This window comes from Cryptomeria japonica, chromosome 3 (assembly GCF_030272615.1).
Source record: "Cryptomeria japonica chromosome 3, Sugi_1.0, whole genome shotgun sequence".
NCBI classification, from domain to species: Eukaryota; Viridiplantae; Streptophyta; class Pinopsida; order Cupressales; family Cupressaceae; genus Cryptomeria; species Cryptomeria japonica.
Window position 1 is genome coordinate 198,078,675 of NC_081407.1, and position 24,315 is coordinate 198,102,989.

The 24,315-nt window shown below is 38.6% G+C and overlaps 1 protein-coding gene across 1 annotated transcript; it reads left to right on the top strand.

Moving 5' to 3' along the window:
• The first annotated feature begins 3,603 nt into the window (after window positions 1–3,603).
• Window positions 3,604–24,093, top strand: LOC131061589 (uncharacterized). Its single transcript, XM_057995356.2, has 4 exons — window positions 3,604–3,928; window positions 7,439–9,290; window positions 21,062–22,155; window positions 22,247–24,093. The coding sequence occupies exons 1-4, from the start codon at window positions 3,846–3,848 to the stop codon at window positions 23,880–23,882; spliced, it is 4,665 nt and encodes a 1,554-aa protein (XP_057851339.2). The 5' UTR covers window positions 3,604–3,845; the 3' UTR covers window positions 23,883–24,093.
• The last annotated feature ends 222 nt before the right edge of the window (window positions 24,094–24,315 follow it).

A 24,315-nucleotide genomic window follows, 5' to 3' on the forward strand; every position in this document is an offset into this window, starting at 1 on the left:
TCTAAATTTAGCAAAGCTATGGCAACGATTGCATCATCAAATATATTATGGAGTTTAAAATATTGTTCCATGAGATTTTTCACACAGAGATTTCAATTTATCCATCTTTTCTCTAGAGACCATGTTTTTACAACTACCACCATCAATAATAACCATGTTTTGATTTTATTAAAGATGAAATGCACATAGAAGAAGAGAAGGAAGGAAAGGTAGTGGTAAGAGATGATAAGTGCGAGGAAGTAGTGGATTGGCAACATCAAGTTCTAGGAAGAACAAAGGAAAAGTTTGCACAAGTTTTGGATAAGAAGACAATATACATATGACAAGGTCATTGCAATAAGTATATGGCATATAGTGGGAGTGACTAGCACAAAAAGATAACATATGGATTACAAAATAAAAATTTAAGAATCTAAACATATGGATTACAAAATAAAAACTTAAGAATCTAAGTCATGATAAGTGGAACAAGTTCTAGGAGAGTAACTCGGAGGAGTGAGTTTTCTCAACTAGGGGAGAATGATGCAAGGACTTCTATAGGCCATGACCCGAGAGTTTGGTTGGAGCAAACTTGACATTTTTTCAATCTGAGTTTTTAGATTAATTTCAAACTCTTGCATGTAATTAGATTAGTAAGTTGAAAATTAATGTTCCTTTATTAAGTTTTAAATAATTGACAACTTTCATAAGCCTTGTGGATAAGCTTGCAAAATTACCAAAAAAAAGACAAGTTAAGAAAGTTGCTAAAAGTTATCAAAAAAGGTAATATTTTTGGATTTGTACTTAAAAGGAAGTTTATTTTCAATTTTAGAGTAAAATGGAATAAGAAAGAAAGTAGAATTAATGAAGTTTTATGTGTTTTGTTTTCAATAGTACAAATGAATTTAGCTGTGAATTTTTGGTTGCACAAATGCCCAAATTAAATGAAACATAAGCAAAACAAACCTTTTCAGATCCTCCAAATTAAGAGATTAGACTTGTTCTTTCATTCACCCAAACATGCTTGCAAAATGATATCATGAATGAAGCCCTAAATCCTCAATGGAGATATCACTTTGATACCTTGTTAAATTTGCATATGGAGCAAATAAACTCATAATCTTGATGAAAAGAGCGACCATAATAACAAAGCACAATGACAACCAAAGGTTATAGAATGCAATAAGATATCTATTCCAAAATATATTATGCAATACAATGAATGGATCCAATATAGACTTAAGAGTAAGCTAAATATGAAAATTTATAGTATATGCTACTAAAAGATGTGAATTTTTAACCAGTCTAAGATAAATGATAGAATACACATATAGTACAAACTTTGACCAAATAAATAAATACAAATTCATTTATAAAATGCACATTACCTCCCTAAGAAAATGCTTACTAATATATACAAAAAATAACATCCACCAAAGCACCCAAATATATATTATAAAAAAACTTATTTAAATGCATAGCAAAAACATAATATAATTATCTAAATGCCAAAAAAAAAATAAAAAATAAAAAATAAAATAACAAAACACTCTCAATTCTCTCCATTAACATACATCTATATTCCCTATCAACAAATCTACTTACCTCTTAACCATGTGATGCCAATATATATTTATTATTTTAAACTAAATAAAAAATTGGCTTACCATAGGGTTTATTGCACATTGCACATTGCACCTTGAGTGGGGTTGCATTACTAGTTATTATTATAAATATGACGAACAAAATGTCCTAAACTTTAATGTTTTATTGCCCTTACCCCTTTTACTTTATACTCTTTCTTCTTTAAGATTTTGTAACATATTTTATTCTTAATTTTATTGGCTTTTCCAAGATGCACGGCGCACTCCATATTCGCTGTACCAGACAACAAATCCCATTGACAAATATTTGGCCATTTCGTTAAATAAAAAAATAAAAAAACATCAATAATAATTGCCGCTCTATCACAGGTCCATAAACTTTGTAAATTCAAAAGAAGGAAAAAAAAAGACGACTTTTCTGAGCACAAACCATACAAAAGCGTCGGATTTCCCAATTAGAATCGAAAGCTTTTTCAACCGCATCCGGACACCGAACTATATCCAATTCCGTTTAATCCGGTCTCCGAATTCCGGTCGCCGACTATGCTGAACGTTTCAGGGAGGTCGTTGTTGCGCCCGTGCGGCCCGCTAAAACTAGAGCTAAACATAGCAGGCGGCGCTGCTTATTTTTAGTTAAGAAGTATTTAAGTTGCGCAAAGGTGGTAGGAAGAAAAGAACTTTAGAAGGTTCGAAAGCATTTTATGTTTTTCAAAATAGATGTAGAGAGATAAAGATATAAGATTGGAAAATTATCCAAATTCTTTTTAGGTTTTTAGTGTTGCTGTTTGTCTTCTATGAATGTGAAATTTAGGGTAGCACTACCTCAGTCTTATAATGGAAGCAAATTGAGAGAATTAAAAAATGTGTAATCACAAGCAAGTTCAAAATTAAAAGTAATTGGTATCATGCACCTCATTGGCTATTTAAGAAGAACTGAGCAAAATGGGAGAAGGTAGATGGTCTAAGGTTGTCTTTAATGACATATTGTGCAAAAGAAAGAACACTTGGATGCAATAGAACATCAAATGGATGAATAAATGGAACATTTATTTAAATTTGTATCCCACAAATAACAAAGAGATATAGACCTTCGTTATGGATAAGTTCTACAAGAGAATATGGGGTATTGGACTGGAAAGAAAGAAACAATATTATATCAATGAGTTCAATCCCATGTGTGATCATTTTCAAAAAGTTTACATAAGGGCTAATATCTCATGGAGAGCTAAAATTCTATTGCTCAACTTAGAACTAATTCTCATCAACTCTATTGTGCCAAAAGAGGTTTGGGAAGAAAGGGTTTGCACTTTTTGCACTTCTGAGAAGGTGGAAATTGAACAACATTTTATCTTAGAGTGTGATGCAAAACATGAAGAATAAGTTTATTAATATCTTAACTTCTAGCTCATGGTATAATTTATTCAACAAGGAGGATATTGAGAAGTTGAGAGCACTAATCATCATAATGGAATAAGGGGGCTCTGGAAACGAAATAACACTTCATAATGGAATGCTTTCCCTATGAGAATATTCATACCCAATATGAAAACAACTTAAAAGTTGACAACATGCACCAGTTATTTGAGGAAGACAAGATTAACCAAACAACGAGCCTTCTAATCAAAATCAGTAATAGGAGATCAAACATCAAAAATAATCTAAAGATAAATTAAAGACATTCATCTAGATCCCATAAACTGTTTAGTCTCATAAACATCATTACAATCTTTCATTCAATCACTCATCAACTTACATCAACTTACATAAACTTAAAAAACAAACTTATACATAGAAATCGATCATCGTCTTCTCTAATTTAGTGAAGCTAATAAGAGGGCGTGGGGGCCCAGCTAATGCTGGCGGAACTCCTGGCACAGCATAAAATAGCGGTCGGCCAACGGCGTTCCCGGAAACGACGTCACAGACAGCTCCCTATTTTGTGCTTTCCGACCGAGAAAACTGGATTAAAAAAAATACGGCAATTATTCGGGCAAGCTCCACCATGACTGCGGTTAAGGTAGGGTTGGCTTAGAACTAACGACTTTCGGTGGGTTCCGTACGGTGGGTGTTAAATGTAGAGATGAAACGTTACTGCAGCAGTTGTTTTGTATGTGTGTACCGTACCTACCTATATAATTTCGCCGGGCTTCATACCAGACAAACTTTTGTGCGCAGGAACATATTTCTGTTAATGTTACGTTTTGTTATGGAACGTGGAGAAGGGTTTTGACGCTTCTCTCAGGGTTTGTTTTGGTCAAGAAAATGGATGCTTACAGGTGTAGAAATAAGAGGGGAAGGGAAGCTTACAGGGCTCGAACATGCGAGCCCCCGGCGGCGCTGTTACGGTAGTAGTTTTTAAAGCCCGTCTTTCCTTATTTGTTGTTTGGTTTGGTCTGTCTTTTTGGATTGTTTTTTTTGGGTTGGGTTTGGCTTGATTTGGTTTCCCCTGTATTTTTGGAGTGAGGCGTGGATGGTCTTTTCCTTTCTATTTGCAAACCTGTAAAAATAGAACTAATGAAAATATGCTGGCTGCCATGTTCAACAAAGTTAGGAAGATAATATGAAAGAATGGCCTTTTAATGAGAATATAAAATAACGGCATAAAAAAGGAAATTTTTTTATTTGACAAATACCAGTGATTAACGCTCTGCTTATTTTCGAAACTACGAGATGAACGTCTATGGTATATTTAGTCCTCGCACTGTTTTTGTATCTAGCAGTTTTTTATCGTGTACGTTGGTGCCACTTCATTTAAATAGGCTTAGAATCCATGTACAGTGCAAACGAGTTAGAAGCAGGATTGTATAGAAGGCTGGGGATAGTCCAAGTGTCTTTTGCAGGCTTCCAGAAAAGACGCTTAGGAACTCTTATTACAGACGTGGTTTTGCATTATTTATTAGGAAATTTTAAAACTTGAAGCGCCTGAAGGCTGATAGATTTTCCATGGGTCACTGGACACTTACTCTGTTGTAGACGAAGCTGAACTAGTAGCTTTTTAGCTACGCTATGCATTCTATTTTAATATTTTATATGTCTCAGGTCTTCATTGCACCACCAGATAGCTGATACAGTTCCTTTACATGTTAGTATAAAAGTAAAGATTAAATTTGCCAGGTTCTTATTAATATTTAAAACCGAATGTTAACTGTCGTCAAGTTTAACGCAAACCTCATTCACTGATGGAATACTGTTCAAATTGTGAAAAGAATCCAACATTGAACTTGTACATAGTTTCACCCAAAAGACTTTGGAGAATAGATACGAGGATGATGATGGGCAGGGTATATGAATATGGGGACTGTTATCTTTACACTTAAAAGAGATTAATCGGGAGGGACTGGACCCATCCGGAAACCAATTTTCCACTATTGCAAAGCAAATGGAGCATATGGTACTTTGGGTGCAGGTGGGTTCCCAGAAGGAGATTCTCAAACATGGTGGGCATATGCATCAATCTGTTGTCTTGCTTGCAGCAACCTAAAAGATAACCATTGCATTTACTACAGAAACAAACAAACTCCTCACTGTGGAAACGATAGATTCTATCCTGACATTTTCTCGGACACTGACCTTCTCGGCTAAGTACTTGCAAAATGAATAAACACTGAACTGAAACAAATCTAAATTTTTACTTTGAGGCGAGTCAAAAAATCACTTTTTAGTTTTTATTCTTCATTATATATGACATTCTCTTTGCTTATTCTTCTTACCATAGTTTTAGCAATTTGAAAACAAAAATTATGCTGTAATAAATCGATCCTTTTCCTGTTGAGTGTAGTAATAGTAGAATCCAAATCCTGATCTGGCATGTAAGATAATGTGAGCACTGCATTATCATAATGAGATACAATTTTTTTAATATCAACACCATTGTATTTTTGTTATTTAGTATTTACTTTGCATTAATTTGTGCTCAAACTGCTTCAACAATAGTATATATTATACATATATAATATACCAGTTTTGTTTTTCATTTAAGTCCCTTTTCTAAACGTTAATTTGGTATTTATTGCATGCATTCCATATAGATTATTCAAGATTTTTCCAAATTTTATTGGATAGTTGTTTGTTCAAAACATGATGTAGTGGGACAACGGATAAATGCAGTAATATCAAATATGATGTTTTATCAGTATTCAACTGCAGGATTCAAGAACCAATCTGTCATGAGTGTGGATGGTCCACTTAACACGGTCCGAAAAAGGCCACTTACTTGATAGTGCAAACCAGTAGTTAACAAAACCCTATAACCCTTCAATCTCCACATCTGTTGCCTCTCAGGATCTAGCTGTGGTGGTTACATCTTTTCCATTCATCATACCCCAAACTTTATTTTCTAACTGAAACCCAAAACAAATAAGCAAGCTTTGCAAAACTCAGAAAACCGTGAATTATAGGAAAAAAATATTCCTCTTATAAACACTTTTCTCATTCGTATTTGATTTTTTGGCTCATTTTTGGAGTCTTAATCATATATTTTCTTGGAGGGTATTTCTTTGTCATGCACGTATTTTTATATAATATGATATCTGTGTTAGTTTCCACTCTTGTCATATTCCACATTTTTAGAAGTCGTCCATATCTGCTTTTGAGTCTTTGACCCAATGCAACTTGGTGCTACATTAAATATTAAAATGCCTGCACTGTAGTATATTTTGTATAGAGATGCAAACCTACAAAGTTGAGATGAATCTGTAACATTGCAATAACATGACAAAAAAGTGGATATCTAAAAGAAAATTTTCATTTTTTCCCCAAATAACACCTATGACGTATGTCCAAGTATAGATAAATCATAAAATAAACTGTCTATAATTCTTCAAACTATATAGTTCAAGACCCTTTGATAAACTTTTAATTTTTTTTTTTGAAATTTTGAATCTTGGCTACCTTCACCTCTCTGGCTGGATAGTGAATGTTTGATAGGCTTTTTGAAAATGGCAGAGTAGCCGGAAACTTTTGTGTAGATACTGTAACCACGCATGCCCATAAAACCTTTATTTCCAACCGAGCCAAAAACTATGTTATTTTCTTAAATTTAATTTAAAAAACCTTCATTCATGCAACTTTTTTAAAACCTACACCAAGTGAGAATGACAAATGAAATGTTTTTCGATTTCAGCAACGCATTTTTTTGTATTATCTTCCAATGCAACTCTACTATTTTTGCATATTGTAAATTGTCTACACCAAATGTGAATGACAAATGAAATGTTTTTCAATTTCAGCAACCCATTTTTTTGGATTATCTTCCAATGCAACTCTACTATTTTTGCATATTGTAAATTGTTAAATCAACTTATAACTATTTATGTAGCAATTATGTGTCTATATTGCTTTTGAAGTTATGATAAATCTCCTCTTAAAATTTAGAAATTTGTGTTAAATATGTGTACGTGTTTTTATGAATGTCGTATCCAGCTGTATCCATATTGGGGTTCTTAAAAAATGGTCGTCTCCATATCTGATATCGTATACATATTTGTGTCCTTGCAACTTTGGAAAATGGTAATAATGGTTCGAAACAAGTAAGGTATGAAGGTGCAGAAGAAATATATATATTGGTTGTGCAGGCCTTGTGGTTGAAGGTCACCTGTGTATTTATTTTGTTTTCTTCTATTTTTTCATAAGTCTTTCCTTGTATCCAATTTAGTATCCAACAATTTTTTTCAGGAATCTTTCCTTGTTTGTGATGTCATATTGAACAGTTTCTTTGTAATTTGGTTCATGGTCTGAATTTTTGTGAGCTTCGTTTTTAATGTTACATTTTATATGTACTTTTTTCTTCTTCATTACTTTAGCCTTATGAAATATATATGGTTCTTTAGTAACCTTATTTCTGGTTTTCTTTACAGATCATGGTGGTTTTGTGCTCGTGCTCCCAAGGGCTCCCATCTTGCATTGGTCCTACTTTCATGGACTTTATTATTGGTGTTATTTTGCATGCCTTGTCTTGTAAAAGGTCTTATCTCAAGGCAAAGTAAAATGCAAGATTGTGGGGATCATACTAATGCTAGGGCTAGTCCCGTGTTAGATTCATTTGAACCTGTTATTAGTGGAAGACTAGGAGAGAATAAAGATATTCAAAAGTTTTATGTGAGGGCCAAGCATATCTGTAGTGACCCACAATCTTTGTGCTTCCAAAGCAGACTAACTGGCTTCCTTTCTGAAAAGGACAAAAGTCAGAAATACTCTGATGAAGAATCTGTGGCAAATGGTGGAAATGAACAAGAGTTGAGGAAAGTCCAACTTTCCAATGAGATTATGGGACAGGATTACATTACAAAAAGTGTAAATTTTAAATTAATGAATGATAGGACCACAGTATCATGTTTCCCTTCTCCATCAAATAAGTCAAATAAAAAGATGTCTATTCAGATGGAGTATCCAGAGAAGACCCAATCTGGATCCTCTGGAAAATCATCATCTCCCAATGTGTTAATCAGACCATCATTGATGGAATGGGGCCCTCAGCCATTATTTTCTCCTTCAGTTGCATACATGACAGTGTTAAACTCTTGCAATGACACGGCTTTGCACATCTTCAAACCATTCAGCACAAATGCACACTTCTATGCATATGGTTTTGAGGAGATCACAGTAGCTCCTGGGGATATGGTTTCCATTGCTTTTATTTTCTTACCAAGGATGCTGGGTCTGGCTACAGGTCATCTTATTTTGCAAACTAGTTCAGGTGGGTTTGTGATTCTTGCCAAAGGCAAAGGTGTAGAGTCTCCTTACAGAATTGAGCCGTCTACTGGGCTTAATGCTTTCTCAGGATCATTATTGCGTGACAATATAACGCTCTATAATCCTTTTGATGGATTACTCCTTGTAGAGGAAGTTTCTGCATGGATATCAAGTCCAGAAGCAAGTTCAATACAACCAACTGGTGCTGTCTGCAAGACAGATGTTGCTTATACAACCGAAGGACACAGCTTTACATTGAATGAAAATGCCTGGTTTAAGTTTGGAAAAGATGCCACAGACATTCCATTGTTTGGAATAAGACCGTCTGGAGGGTGGGAAATAACTCCACATCTTAGCACTACAATCATGGAAATTGACATATCTACACATATAGAAGGAAAAGTTTCAGGTGCTTTGTGTTTACTGCTTAAAAATTCCTTTCAAGAGACAAGAGACACTGTGATAGTGCCTCTTGAAGCCCTGATTGTTAGGCATGCAGATGATAATCAGTGTGACTACCCAATGCATAAGGATCTAAATGAGGTGCTTAGTGAGGGAGAGAAAACAGTAAGAGTAGCTCTTTCAATGAAAAATGATGGGTTAGAAGTGATAAGACTGGTAGACATGTGTGAGTGTTCTGAAAATGGAACACTTCTTAAAATAGAATTCTTGGAAGGTTTGATACTTTTACCAGGGACAGTGACATATATGGCGACAGTTACATATAAGGTAATTGAAAAGACTAATTCATGTAAAGAGAATAAGGTTCATCCCTCAAGCCTGTGTTCAGACTGTAGATTACTTGTGGTCACAAATAGTACGAAATGGCCACAGGTTGAGTTGCCATGTGAAGATTTGATTTACGATTATGATGCTGAAGAACAGAATCATTTATCAACAACTGGTATCTCTGAAAGCTTTTTTGGCTTGTCGACTACTATACATGGACTGACGGAATCAATCAATGTAAAGAGTCTATTTCAAAGCATCTATGCTGCATCTACTGAAGTCATAGAGGTGTGCATTGCAAAACAATTTGTTTCAGATTCCTTTCACATTATTAATATTTTGTTTGTACATTTTGAAATGCTTATTTGTTACTGCAATTTTTATGATATTTGAGTTTAAATTCATAAAGCTGGCATATGCTTATGATGCAGAGGGGAAGTCTGCATAGTGTTGATACATCACTTGCACAATGATTTCAATGTTTGATTTTGAGCTGGTGATGCTCAGGGCTCAGATTCTTGCATTCTCTTCATACAATTGTCCGGGATCAGACCCTTGCCAATAAGGGAGCTCTTTGAGCACACAGCACATTTCACCACCTCGAGTGTGTGCTACTGCAACAGTTGCATTTGGCCTGCCTGCGATTGAGCAGGGCAGTAGAATTCTGCAATCGCAGATGCAAATGGGTGGTCCACTGCTTAGAAAGACATTTCCTGTGTTCGAATAGTAGAAGCCCATGCTGTCACCATGGTTTTTCTCGTAAAAGGGTTTACCCTACCCTGTAGAATGCATGTTGTCATTGCCAATCCACATTCATGTTAGGTGGTACACCTTTCTAGTAATATGATATATTTCTTGATTTCTTGCTCATTCATCTGCTCGAATCATGATATATGTTCAAGTATCTAGATCTAAAGACATGGACATCTTTTCTGCCTGTTATCCGATATAGAGCATGCACAGCTCTATAGAGCTTTCAAATTGAAGAACTTCCTTGAAAAATCTCACATTAACGTTCCACATTTAGTTTGAAAGCTCCACAGGAAATCAAATTTCCATGTAAGCTTAACAGGTTGCTCCATTTGTCCAATAAGCTTTCACTTGTTGAGTGGTAAATTGTTGCGTTTCCTCCATCATAATTAGTGTTTAGAATCCTACTACCTCTCATGTCAATGCAGCTATTTTCAACAAGAAAGGCATTGTAAGTTGAGGGAGATTCAGTTTCAGAACAATGGATCTTCGGTGTATTGAACTCAAAATCAAAATGCAAATGCTATTCTGTTTAATGCCTAGAACTGCAAAATAGGTCTACAGACTGCAATTGCTTTCTTATAAGAAAGAATTGGTCCTAAAAATTTTACTACGCTTTTTAGCATTCCTATATGTTTGATTTCAATAATACACTAGTGGCTGAAAGATTAACAATCACGTCTCGTTCGAATTTTCTCCAGAATCCCACTTCTTCCCCTTACTTTGCCTGAGCCTGTGATACCTCAAGTTGTCTGGTGTCTCTGGTCTGAGCTGACAGTGAATCAATTTCTGGTATAGACACAGGAAGTTCACTGATATTAATATCAGCAGGATAAGTTTTCATTTGTGAATTTACAGCTGTTGGCCCCTTACATTTTTTTTAGTTGTCTGCTTACCGTTTTGGCATATTATTGCTTTTCCGACACTCAACTTCTGTTTGTGAACAGTTAAATAAGCTTCTGTCATGTTGTTATGTTGGGTTCACCAATGTTACGAACTTTCAGTTGAGTGTCTTGTTACATCTCTGTTGAAAAGTCTAGTAAACAACATCACAGCAGTAACAGATGACAGAGTAAAACAGAAAATATATGATACGCCATATATAGGAATGACAGAAGGATTTCCATAATTCCATGATACCAACAAGAAAGTCATGATATTTCCAAATATCAAAAAGAGCGAACATGATCGCATGTAAGTTTAGTAATAACTTTTTATTAAGTTACTTCTATAACAAATCTTTTAGCAGCGTAATTTTAATACAGTTATTTGGTGTTAATTTTAGTAATAACTTTTTATTAAGTTACTACTATAACAAATCTTTTAGCAGCGTAATTTTAATACAGTTATTTGGTGTTAACTGCTATTACCCAAGCATTTTTTAAGCTATCTACAATTATCATCTTCAGGAGTCCTTTATTGACAGTCAGCATCTTAATGCAAAATTCTTAAACCCCTAGTAGTGTTCTCAGTGGCATGTGGGCTACTGCTGCTTTGTCAGCCATCAATTGTAGGCCAACAATTGAAGTTAACATGGATTCCAGGTTTGTTCACCCTCAGTTTATCAGGTCCAAGTAGAGTGTGTAGGTCAACACTCCTTTTCTGGAATTTGGGAAGGCACTATTTTATCAGTAGTAAAATTAAAAGGTGCAGGTCATGGGCTTAAAGAGAGCCCTTTGTTCTTGGCATTGTCATGTTCTAAATGTACTCTGTATTTTACAAATATGGTTGGTTGCTTCCTTTCACAGGGAACAATGTATGATATTGAGCTACCTGAATTTGATCCTCCCCTAAACAATTGGTGAAGCTATAATACAAACTAGCAACTGTAAACCAGTTAATTAGTAAATAAGGCTTTTTAATGCTTTAATAGAAAATAATAGTATTAAGTTATATCTGCGGGTAGTTAGTTGCCGGACGGTTGGTGGCCTAACCAACCACGAACTCTTTATATTGTAAACTTGTAGCACATTGTGGGGATATGGGATTTGGAGAGGAATATGATATACACCTGTGTTACCCGAATCTATTTTGGTATACTGTGTTGTGTGTTATCGGTTCCATGCTAATGAATTGCTATGCTTTGGTATTGTACATTGTATATTGATGTTCCCTATGCTACCACCTGAACCACTTAGGCTACTAACATTTTGGCACCGTTGCCTAAGTCGAACCTGAAGGTCTGAGGAGGGAAAGCTGGCGGGATGGAAGTATAATGGGTCGTCCATTCGACCAAAATATCCTAGTGACAGACAGTGACATAGAAGATAACACGGAAGTAACCAGGGAGGATTAGTTGACACAGGACCTGATTCACACGTGGGACTTTTCCGTGGACCGGTACGTATAGCAAGAAGCAGAACTGAGCGCTGTCTCGGTTGATACGGTATGGGCGGAACTCAACGTGAACCAGGCAGTACATGATCTCCTGGGTAGCCTTCCAAGCTTGTTGGCACGTGTCCTTGTGGAACGTGAAGAGGAACGAGAGAACACACGAAGGGAGCAACGCAGGCAGCAAGTGCTCCAACAGTATAAAGAAAGGAATCAAAGGGAAGAAGAACAGAAGGACTATACACAACGACGAAACCGCCGCAATTCCAATAATTAATGCCAAATATACTTAAACAAAGATCGAAACCGAGAAGCCCCGGAGGAACAAGAAGGGAACCAAGAAGACATAGTAAGAAGATCCATGCGGATCCAAGAGCAACTTGAGAGGCGCTTGAAACTCTACAAGATAGTGGAAGAAAGAGGGAGCCTGGCGGAAGGTTCTCGACAACATACACAAGCGTGGGACAGGAGTCACAACAGCCCAGAGGCATTAGGTAGCAGTGATAATTGGGAACAAACAACCGTGCCAACTGAGTCATTCAACAATTCCCAGGACAACTCGGGGAGTACGAGGAAGATGGCACATAACTCCGAAAAACAGAAACTCCCCAGATTCAATGGACTAGGATCGGAGGATCCCGCCCGCCATTGTAAAACTTGTGTCACCATATGGCAGGCCAATGGCGAGGATGATGAGGATAACTGGCTGAAAGCATTTCCAGCCACCCTCCGTGGTATTGCCATTGATTGGTACACGGACCTACCCATCACTTCAAAGGATACCTGGAAAAGACTTGCTAAGGCATTTGAGGAGGAGTTTCGGCTACTGCAGGACGATGACGAGATCATCGCAAAAATATACAACACCAAACAGGGCAAGAGTGAGACGGTACGGTCCTACTACCGCAAACTAAAAGAATTAATTGGCAAAATGGATAATACCCCGACCGACGGGTTAAAGAAGCAATGGTTTATTGAGGGTCTGCAACCATCACTGCAGAAAAAGATGAAGGTAGTACCCCCATCTACTTTCATGGAGGCATACAATAGAGCCATGGATATTGAAAGCGAGAACAAGACATCAAAGGGCAAGAAGCGTACAAGCGATGAAGATAGTAGTGATCAGGAGAGTGAGGAGGAGTCACGTACGATACAAGCACTCCGGAAGGATATGAGACGGATGATGCGGGAAATGCGGACGCAAAAGGAAGAAAGTAGGGAGGGTAGAGACCTCTGGTGCACAGAGTGCAAACTGGAGGGACACAAAAACCAATTGTCCAAAGAAAGCTTTTTGTGACATCTGCCAAGTGTTGGGGCATGCTATTAAGGAATGCCCCTACAACTTGAATGCTAGGAGTGCCCAGGTACTATATACTCAAGAACAGGCAACACCACCCACTACACCCACCAAGAACACAAACTTAGATGCGTCACCAGTTGGCTATAGGACCAGCCGGAGGGGGAGTAACAACAACAGCAATAATAATACACCACGGGGTTGCATCCAATACGATGCAAAAGGAAGACCAATGATACAATGTCGACGATGTAACGAATGGGGCCATTTTGCACGCGACTGCCAGAGTGGTGCTGGGCAAGGAGGGCTACTCTGCAAATGGTGTGGGCCGAGCAATCACGAAGATACGGACTGTCCAAGACAGAAAGGCGTGAACATGTTGGAGGTAGTACGGCCAGAACTAGACGCACGGTGCCCAAAAGTACTAGCCATTAGCCGATCTCATACAAGGAAACTAATATACCCTGACCCAGGCACAGAGAAGGGAAGACTAAAAGAGGCACAAAGAGAAGTAGAAAGGGAAATGAGTGAGGAATGGAGAAAGCCAGCACCCCACAAAACCACCAACACCATACGAACCGACTCCGAAACAACCATAATGAAACAGCTACTGCAAACCACGGTGCCAGTCCGTGTAGTGGATCTGTTGCAAACACTACCACCACTACGGATAGCTATAAACCAAGTGGAGGAGACCAGGAAGGAGGGGAAGACACCGAACCACAGGGAGGAAATGGAAGAAAGGGACCACTCAAAGGAGACTAATGATCCTATGTTGATGACAGTAGGGGTAGGTAGGATACCAGCCGTAGTAGAAATGGAGATTCTCGGGTTCAGGCTTACTAACACCATCATAGACGGAGGGTCTGCGGTAAACGTGCTACCTGAGGAGACATGGAAAACCTTGGGGAGGCCGACACTCTGGCCGCCAGCCTTCCACCTCGTAGGAGCCGATCAGCATGGCATCAAACCATTGGGCACGCTTATGGGCCAAAAGGTAACTATCGGGACACAACACTTATTTTTAGATTTCATGGTCATATCGTTGGAGCAGAAGGGATATTATGCACTTTTGGGAAGAGGATGGCTTGTCATGGCCAAAGCAGACCACAACTGGAAGAAAAATATCCTTTCCATTGAAAGTGAGGGAAACAAATATGTCATTGACCTGCGAAACCAACAGGTGAGTCAAGAAATGGCCTCAGATTCTGACTCGGAGGAGGATATCGTGAGGGAAAAAGGCGAGATAGAGCCCAATGGAGAAGGGGTGCTCCGCCTCGGTAATTGCTCAGAAGATGAAACGAGTTCTCTAAGTGGACTATTCCACTGGCAGATGGAAGATTATGAGATCTTCCAACCAGAGTGCAATGTATTGGAAATCCTCGAGTTAGGAAACGATGGCACCTACCCGCCACAATTTGCGAAATACGAGGAAGGAGGGGCAGAAGTAGACAGCACATCGGCACACCAATTTGAGAAAGAAGTGGTACAATACGAGGAACCAAAGGTTCAGAGCACCAACTTGGGAGATGAAAAGGACCCAAGAGTAGTAATGGTTGGAGATGATTGGAACCCTGTACTAAAGGCGGCGGCGTTTAAGATATTCTTGGAGTATAAAGATGTGTTCGCCTGGACTTATAAAGATCTGAAGGGAGTACCCCCGGAACAATGCGTACATCGAATACCTTTGATGGAAGGGGCAAGGCCTGTGCGGAAACGCCCCTATCGCATGAATAAGAACTATGCGGCCAAGGTACAAGAAGAAATAGAAAAAATGCTAGACGCTGGGATCATTTTCCGAGTGCAAACTAGTGAATGGGTTTCCCCCATTGTTATTTCCCTGAAAAAGGAAGGAAACAAGATCCGCATTTGCGTGGACTTCAAAAGCTTAAATGCTGTAACCATTAAGGACCCGTTTCCGATACTGTTTACTGATAGCATCCTCGAAGAGGTAGCAGGGCATGAGATTTACTCCTTCATGGACGGCTTTTCCGGCTATAACCAGATCAGCATTGCGGAGGAGGACAAACTCAAAACCACATTTATTGTGGAAGATGGAGTTTTTGCGTACAACCGTATGCCATTTGGGCTATGCAACGCCCCAACCACTTTCCAGAGGATCATACTCCACATCTTTGACAAAATGGCCATTGGGAACTTCAAGGCCTTCCTGGACGACTGGTCAGTATATAGTGATAAGGAAAACCATTTGAGGATACTGGGAGAATGCATGGACCGGTGTCGACAAGCAAGACCGGCACTCAATCCCAAGAAATGTAGGTTCCTAGTGCCACAGGGGAGATTACTCGGCCACATAGTTTGTAAGGCAGGGTTAAAAACAGACCCAGATAAGATCATAGTTATTCTCGACATGGATAGCCCAACAGATGTTATGGGGATCAAATCCTTCCTTGGCCATGTTGGGTACTACCGACGGTTCATTAAAGGATTTGCAGAAGTGTCGCTTCCTCTTGAACGCCTAACAAGGAAAGGGGAGCCATTTGTGTGGGACAAGGAGCAGAACGAAGCCTTCCAAGAACTCAAAACCAGATTGGTAAGTGCACCTATTTTGGCATACCCAAATTGGGAGAATAAATTTCATGTACATGTGGACGCTTCTAACTTTGCAATTGGAGCCATCTTAACGCAACCCGGATCCTTAGGCTTAGACCACCCAATATATTTTGCTAGTAGGTTACTGTCAAAAGCAGAAAGAAATTATAGCACCACGGAAAGGGAAGCCTTGGGAATGGTATATGCAGTACAAAAGTTCCGCCATTATCTTTTAGCCACACCATTCACATTTTTCGTGGATCACCAAGCACTCATGTACCTGGTGAACAAACCGGTTATTCAAGGACGGGTAAGCCGATGGTTGATCTTGCTTCAGGAATTTACTTTCAATGTCGTGGTGCGACCAGGGAAAAGTCACGTAATGGCTGACCACCTGTCTAGAATAAAATCCGGGGAGCCAGGGGAAGGAGGAGTGAGCGAAGATTTCCCAAATGGCCAATTATTCAAGATAGCCGTGTTACCTTCCTGGTACGAGAAACTCGGGCAGTATCTTTCTACAACAACATTTCCAGGTGACATGAGCCCAAGCGAGAGAAGGAAGCTCGCACTAAAAAGTACCACGTTCCAATTGATCCAAGGGCTCCTATATAAACTAGGGCCGGACGGTATCCTGCGAAGATGTGTCCTAGAGGAAGAAATTCCTGGAGTCCTAAGAGAATCTCACGAAGGACTAGCCGGAGGACATATGGGGCCAGATACCACGGCACGAAAAATTTTGCTAGCAGGGCTCTGGTGGCCTACACTTTATGCGGATGCGAGGGAATGGGTGACCAGCTACGACACGTGCCAAAGGGCAGGTAAGCCACTCAAACGAGACTTCATGCCCCTGTTCCCGTCCCAACCACATGAATTGTTCGAAAGATGGGGACCGGATTTCGTAGGACCTATGAGGACGAGCAAAGTGCATAGATGCCACTACATTGTGGTGGCTACGGAATACCTCACTAAGTGGGCCGAAGCCAGAGCTTTACCCGACAACATAGCCTTGAGCACCGCTAAGTTCCTCTATGAACACATTGTGACCCGGTTCGGGATACCCCTGCAACTCACGAGTGATAGGGGGGTACACTTTGTCAATCAAGTGATACGCAATATGACAACAGAATTCAAGATTTTCCACACATTGTCTAGTCCATACTATCCCAGGGCGAATGGCCAAGCAGAGTCCACCAACAAAGTACTAGTATCTATTCTCTACAAGATGTGTGGAGTAGAGCAAGGAGATTGGGAAGAGCGATTACCAACAGTATTGTGGGCCTACCGGACAACGTACAAAGCGACAACTACACACACCCCCTTTCAGCTTATGTATGGACAGGAGGCAGTAATGCCATTAGAATACATTTTACCAACCTTGCGAATAGCAGTGCAGAACAGATGGGGGGATGAGGAAAGCCTAAAGGAACGACTTGTGACCTTACAAAAATTAGATGAGCGCCGCCTAATAGCACAATGGGCCATAGAAGTGGCTCAGAACAGAAGGAAAGCTTGGCATGATAAACATCTAAGGCGGATGAAGTTCTCGCCAGGACAGCTGGTACTCAAGTACAATGGCCAGAATGAACTCCGACCAGGTAAATTTAGACTTCGATGGCTAGGGCCATACAAGGTAAGGGAGGTGGGAAAAAATGGAGCTATTAAATTGTCCAACCTGGATGACAGCCCCATCAAAGATCCAGTAAATGGATCAAAACTAAAAATCTACAAAGAAAGGGAGTCCATAGCCATTAATATGGTGGCCATTAAAATGGTGGTGATTGGAAAAAATAAAATAGCCAATTTTCAAACAGAAATAAAGTGGCACAAAGAAAAAATGAAGAGAGAGGAGGACAGAGAGAGAAAAAGAATAAGAAAAAGATCAAGGCAGAAATATTTAAAAATAAAAGACCAACAAACTAGTAGAGAATCTATTTGTGCTGTCCATTATGAATTGGCAACATTACGAGATCCCATTGTCTCAATGGCAGAGATGAGAATATCAGTGATAAATTGCCCATATTTTACTTGGACCTCGCAATCCACAACTTTCAAAAACATTGCCCCTTGTGGGCACATCGCTATGACATTGATCAAGGGACGATTTTGCAATCTTTCCACCTATCTGAAACAATGGATACACCTGTCTTAGTTCATTTATTCCTTATGGGCTTCAATGCATCTTTCCAACAAGGTGCCACGTACCTTCTCATAATATGGACCCTTAACCCTCTTGGAGTTTCATTAACACTTTTCAACATCTTTTTCCAATATGGGGAGCGAACAACATTGAAAGCCAACCCATTTGCATGTATGTATCTTGCTACATCTTGGTTGGCAATGTCTTGACTCTCATTTTGAAATGCACTTTCTAAAGCTCTCTTTGATCTTTTGCATACAATGGGTGCTTCACTTTTAGGCTTGATTGTGGAAAAAAATAGGTGGTTTCCTACCATAATATTGGGATTAGATGGGGATTGCATTCCCTTTGATTTTTTTGAATTGGGTTATTTCTCTCTAATTTGTTTCTTCATGCTCCTTAATATATTTTAACACCGTCTCCTGTGGTATAGGCACACCATTTTTTGTGGGGCATTTTTTGATGCCTCTTGCCATTCCACACAAATAGCCTACTACCCAAAAATATGAACTATTACATTCTACGTCACATCTTCCAGTGGAATCTCCCACCTCCTAGAAGCGATCGTATAATATCAACATACTTCCATAGAGGAGAATTTGGATTTGTTTTGTGTTTTGGTTGTTCATTTGTGCCTATGGAGGAGAGGTAGATGCCATTTTGAAATATTATGAACACATTAAAAAACAAAAAACAAAAAACAAAAGAATGTAAAAAATTAGGTAACTAAATAAATAATGTTTTATGTTTGTGAACAAAAATGGATGAAAAAAAATAAAAATAAAACTAACCTCTTTCAGCCAATGGAAGCTTGCAAATGAGTAGGAATGAAGCTACAACACTTGATCAAGCTTAAAAAGTTGATCTTCAACTCCTATTTGATGCTGAAAGCCAAACTTTGCTCAACCTGCACAACTGCTTGCATAAGAAATGAGAAAAATAAACCTCAAGTGTTTAAAACTCACTTTTAGGTTTCATTTTGCTTTTAGGGCGAATTGGACTTCAAAAGATATAAAAAAACGATGCCCAAATGTCTGGGTTTGCCCTAGTTGAACTGGTGTGCCTAGGCGCGCACCCTAGCTGGACCCGCAGGCGTATCAGAACAGAACTTTTATCCAGTTCGAACTGGACCAATACCAGGGGCCGAACCCTGCAACTTAGCTTTAAAGGAATAAAAGTATTTATATTATTATGCAGTGATTACAGTGACAAGAATAACAACATATTTAAATATACATATATATATAACAGTAATCATGTATTATCCAAATAATATGCCGATTTCATATCCATAGAAAACAGTCATAGTTCAACCTAATCAGGATGTCACATATTATTATTCATACCAAAATACTCAGATCGATATATAGACTGTTGTCTTAATTCGATACTGCTGAGACTGTGATTCTTGGCTTTTAACCAATGCTTATCATTTTTTACCCCCGCCTCTTGCTAAGAACTGATTCTTGTCTTTTAACTAATGCTTATCTTTTTTTACCCCTGCCTCTTGCCGAGACTGATTCTCGGTTTTTAACCAATGCTTATATTGCTGAGCTTAATTTTCCAGGGTGGATTTCTTCAAACCTGCTGATACCTGGCTTGCTTCTTATTTTATACTTGCTCCAACTGATTTATGCAGAAAAATTACAGCATTGAAATGAAGCGTGATAGATGTATAATTCTGATTTCATTTTGAATAATTGAAAAATTTGTACTTTCAGCTGGGTTTGTTTGCAAGTTAACACACTCAGGGTTGTAGTTTTGATTAAAGTTTCAATTAAGTGACTTAGATCAATTCTCTGAGTGCAGAATCTGCATACTGTGGTTTTAATAGAGAATGCTCTAGCTATTCTACATTTCTGCCAACCTTATAAACCATATTTGTAGCTTTTGTCGTAGACCTTTCCTAAGATTTTTCTGAACTGCTAGACATTAATGAATCACTAGCAACTATCAAGCAATGTCACTAAGCATGTTCCATCTGGAGGATATCCTTGAATTGTTCATAGTTTGACATCTTTTTATCTGTAGAAATTAGAATCATGGCTGAATTATCCTTATCAGAGAAGTCGAAATGGAGTGAGTTATCAGTTTCTGACAATATTGCAACAGAATTCCTGCTAAAAATAATTAACAGGCATTCCTGAGTACTGTTTATCAATTCTAAACTTTGAAGTCTGAAATTTATTAATATTTCCATGCATTGAGGTACAATGGAACTCACTAACTACGATCAGCAACCATCTGCCCGCATGTCAGGTTCTTCCCAAAACATTCAGACATGAAATCCTGATATGCACAAGTTCCGTCTTATCACATCACAGAAGCTGAAAGGTTCCCTTTCTTCTACCACTGTGAGGGGATGTTAGAAATTCTGTGCTCTTTTCAGCAATTGGCTGAAGTGGAAGCATAATGACCTGCTTCATATTTTTTAGGATAAAATCCATTTTGTCTGGTCCCTTGCACCATGAAAATAGGAGCAGCAGCCCCCTCCATGGTTTCTAGCCCTTTTGATTGGGTATGGAATTAATTATAACAAATGCTAACAAAACTTTTGCAACTCTGCTAAATTGTCATGGGAAATAATCAAGCATGTTGGATTATGCATAGATACTTTCATAATGGTATTGCTGCATTAGTTATAACTCACTGTACTGGTTTCATGGTGCTCTTGATAATATTATATGTTTATTGCTAGTTAGGATTTGATTTTCTGTTATATTTGGTGCATGCTGGGAGGATTAATCTGGTATTTTATAGGCTGCAAGTGCGTTGTTTGTGTAGGTGATACTGTGATTGGTGGCTGTAAATTGCCTTTGTAGCTTGCATTGCAAGTTTACAGTGTATATATGAGAATTGTGCTTTCAGGAAAATTAAAGACTTATTGAAGGATTTATATTATCATTTTCAATAGTTAATCTTGCATCATGACTTGTCTTCTTTGGCTCAAGTTTTTCAGATCCACACCACTTATTCTATTGATCTTGGCAGGGAAAAACTTTGGAGTTCCTGAGCGATATAGATAACTTATTCTTAAAGAACTGGAAATTGCAAGGAACTTCAGAAAATGTATCTGTTTTAGTCCAGTCAGAACTACGGTATCCCATGATTCAGATTGGCACAAAAAGTTCTAAATGGGTCCATGTTATTAACCCGAGTAATCAACCTGTAGTGATGCAGCTCATTCTGAACTCAGAAGCAATTTCAGCTCAATGCAAAGATGATGGGGAAGTTTGGGAGAATTGGGAGCTGAACCATTCTTATAAGACAGTTACTGGTTTGTTAACTAAAGCCCCTGATGGCTTTAGGGGTCAGAACACTGAGGTGTTTTTTCTGCCTGATAATGGAATAACAGAAGCATATGTTCAGCCCCATGGCAGTGCTTCATTTGGACCTATATTTTTTCAGCCATCAAAAAGATGTGTTTGGACGAGTTCAGTTTTCATTAAGAATAACCTTTCAGGTGTAGATTGGCTACATCTTCAGGGAGCAGGAGGATCTGGTGCATTAATGTTCCTTGAGGATTTTGAACCGATCCAAGCATTGCACTTTAATATCAACATACCAACTCCGACATCACCCATGAGTGCTATTAAGTTTTATTCCAATCATATTTTCCAAATGGCAGGGATGAAACCTGCTTGCACTAAGCCTGTGCTGAAAAAATTGCTAGCCAGGAACACTGGAGATTTGCCTTTGGAAGTGAATGCCATTAATGTAGCAGGTAAGGCTTGTGGTTCAAACATATTCATGATACACCCATGTGATAGTTTCTTACTAGCTCCAGGAGAATATACTCAGCTGCTCGTGTCCTACCAAGCTGATGTTTCATCAGCAGCGGTTTCTCAGGATCTTCAGCTAGCCATGTCTTGGGGTATTCTTGTGATCCCACTGAAAGCAAGCCTACCTGTGTGCATGATTGCTCTTTGTCAGAGTTTGGTGCTGATAGAAGTTATTTTAATTGTTTTTCTTGCTGCAACTCTCTTGGTTCTTTGGCGCTTTCTTGCCCTGGAGACATCCAAATCCACAATTGCCGAAGATGCTAAATTTCGTGGGTTGAGACATGGTGATCCAGTAAAACAAAGGTATTTTTTTGAATCATTTGTGAATGAAAATGCTATTCTTTTGGCTGTTGGTAATTTTGGTTATTGATAAACTTTTGGATTGCATAATCAGGTCAATGATTGTTTTGAAGACACCAGAAGAACTTGCACAACTGAAATTTTCAGGTGACCAGTGCAAGAGTCACAAAGAACAAGCAGAGCAAGACACAGAAACTCCTGCTAAGGCTGGAAGACATGTGCGCAAAGCAACAGTGCCAGTTGATTCTCATGAGGAATTGGAAGAAAACTCTGTCATCTCTCATTCCAAATTGAAGCATGATTCTGAAGAAAAAAGTTTAATAAATTCCAACTTGGTTAGAGTTGAATGTGAAGATAAAATTTTAGTCTCTGAAACTTCAGACACATCAAAATATTCTTCTACATTTGCTGTGCCAAACTTAGGGTGTGAGCATGCGAAATGGCTGCATGATGGTAATTACAAAAAATTGTCAAAGTCAAGCTTGGGTGGAAATAAATCCATTGAGAATGTCAGACCTTCTGAACCATCAAATGGACGGTCCTCTTTTTCGCCAAATAGAATTCCAGGGCCTATGAACACAAGTGGAGGTTCAAATTCACCAGATTTGCTGACACATATGGACTTATTAAAAATAGCGACATGTTCAGGGACTTTAAAACCAATTAAGCTGGAAAAGGAAAAGGAAAAAGGCAGGAGGAGGAGGAAGAAATCTAGTGCGTTGACGATAAAGCATGATGTGTCTAGTAGTCAGAGTGGAAATTCCACCCCATCATCTCCAGCATCTCCTCTTACACCTGTTGCTTTGTCAGGACCTATGAGTTCACTTGGAAAGACAGTAACACAGTCCAGTTTAGTCCATACAAGTTCTCCTAGGGTCAATGATATGAGACAAGATATGGAAGCAACTGGAAATCAGGATTTGCTTTATGAATTTCATAAGAAAATGCCTCAGACAAAATTCAATGACACCTCTCGTGCTGGTTTCATTTCTGATGCTTGTGACCTTGATTTGGGTGAAGTTTGTGTAAGTAAACAGTTTGAAGAAACTTCCTCTAAGCAAACTGTATCCTCAAAAATACCACGTGCCACAGAAAATTCTTCACCAAAAGCCAAGCCAAAAAATACAGGTAAGTCTCTAGCTGTAAATGGAGATTGGGTCACCGTTGCAAAAAGATCAGCTGACAGTACATTGAACAACTCAAAGGGTATACGTCTGCAAAAAGTGGGTTTTGATTCCCAACTAAAGAATTCCAAGCCACTGTTGACAACATCTGCAACTTTTCCTCGAAGCAGGCGACGAGAACCAAATTCAGGATGGAATCATTCAATGTTTGATATGAAAGAGGTGAAATTTCCTTTACCAACCTCTCCATCCTTGGTTTCAACATCTGCTATTGCTCCTCATGCTCGTGCCCCAGGAACCAAACTTGCTAAGACTAATTCTGTTCAAGTTGATCATGATACACGTTTAAGCCCACAACCAACTGGAGAAGATTCCACTTATGACATTTGGGGCAATCATTTTGCAAAGTTCCTACTTCCACCAAGTAATCCTAATTCATCTGATATGACAACTGGGCTACCAAGTACAAGCATTTTATCATCATCCCAAGAATACTCTCAAAGTCTTTTTGCAAAATTTGCTCCAAAATCCCATTTGGATAAAACATTTAACCCAGCCGTATCTTCAAATCCTACAGAATTCTGTCGTGTTTTTCTTAATGATTGATGTAAATTTAACCATCGATCAGATATCTCAATTCACAAGCATTCTTATTCCCTATGGCCAAATTTTGCTGTGTGCCAACATTCCGTAGTAAGAGTAGAATGCTGTATGTGTTTTCACTACCCTTAAGGAAGGGAGTGAATTTCCTTTCCAAGGATAAATTGTACAAATAGCAATAATTTTCATATTTATCATTTCACAATCGTTCTTATTAGTACTGATCTGTGTTATTTTATTTAATTACAATATATGCTCTCGATTGGAAATCAAAACTAAGAAGAAAAAAAATAACGTGGAGGAAACGAGGAAAGAGGGGCGAGTAATCAAATCAAGTCAATTTTGTCAGACATCCATGTGATTTCTTAGCTTCTTCCATCGTTGCTTCGTTCTCTTTGTGATTTTGCAGTCATTGTTCCCCCAATTAAATTGATTGCCC

Coding starts and splice junctions, on each gene's coding strand:
- LOC131061589 (XM_057995356.2), top strand. CDS start 3,846: ATGGATGCTTACAGGTGTAGAAATAAGAGGGGAAGGGAAGCTTACAGG. Junction 9,291..21,061: donor CATCTACTGAAGTCATAGAG/GTGTGCATTGCA, acceptor TGATCTTGGCAG/GGAAAAACTTTGGAGTTCCT. Junction 22,156..22,246: donor GGTGATCCAGTAAAACAAAG/GTATTTTTTTGA, acceptor TTGCATAATCAG/GTCAATGATTGTTTTGAAGA.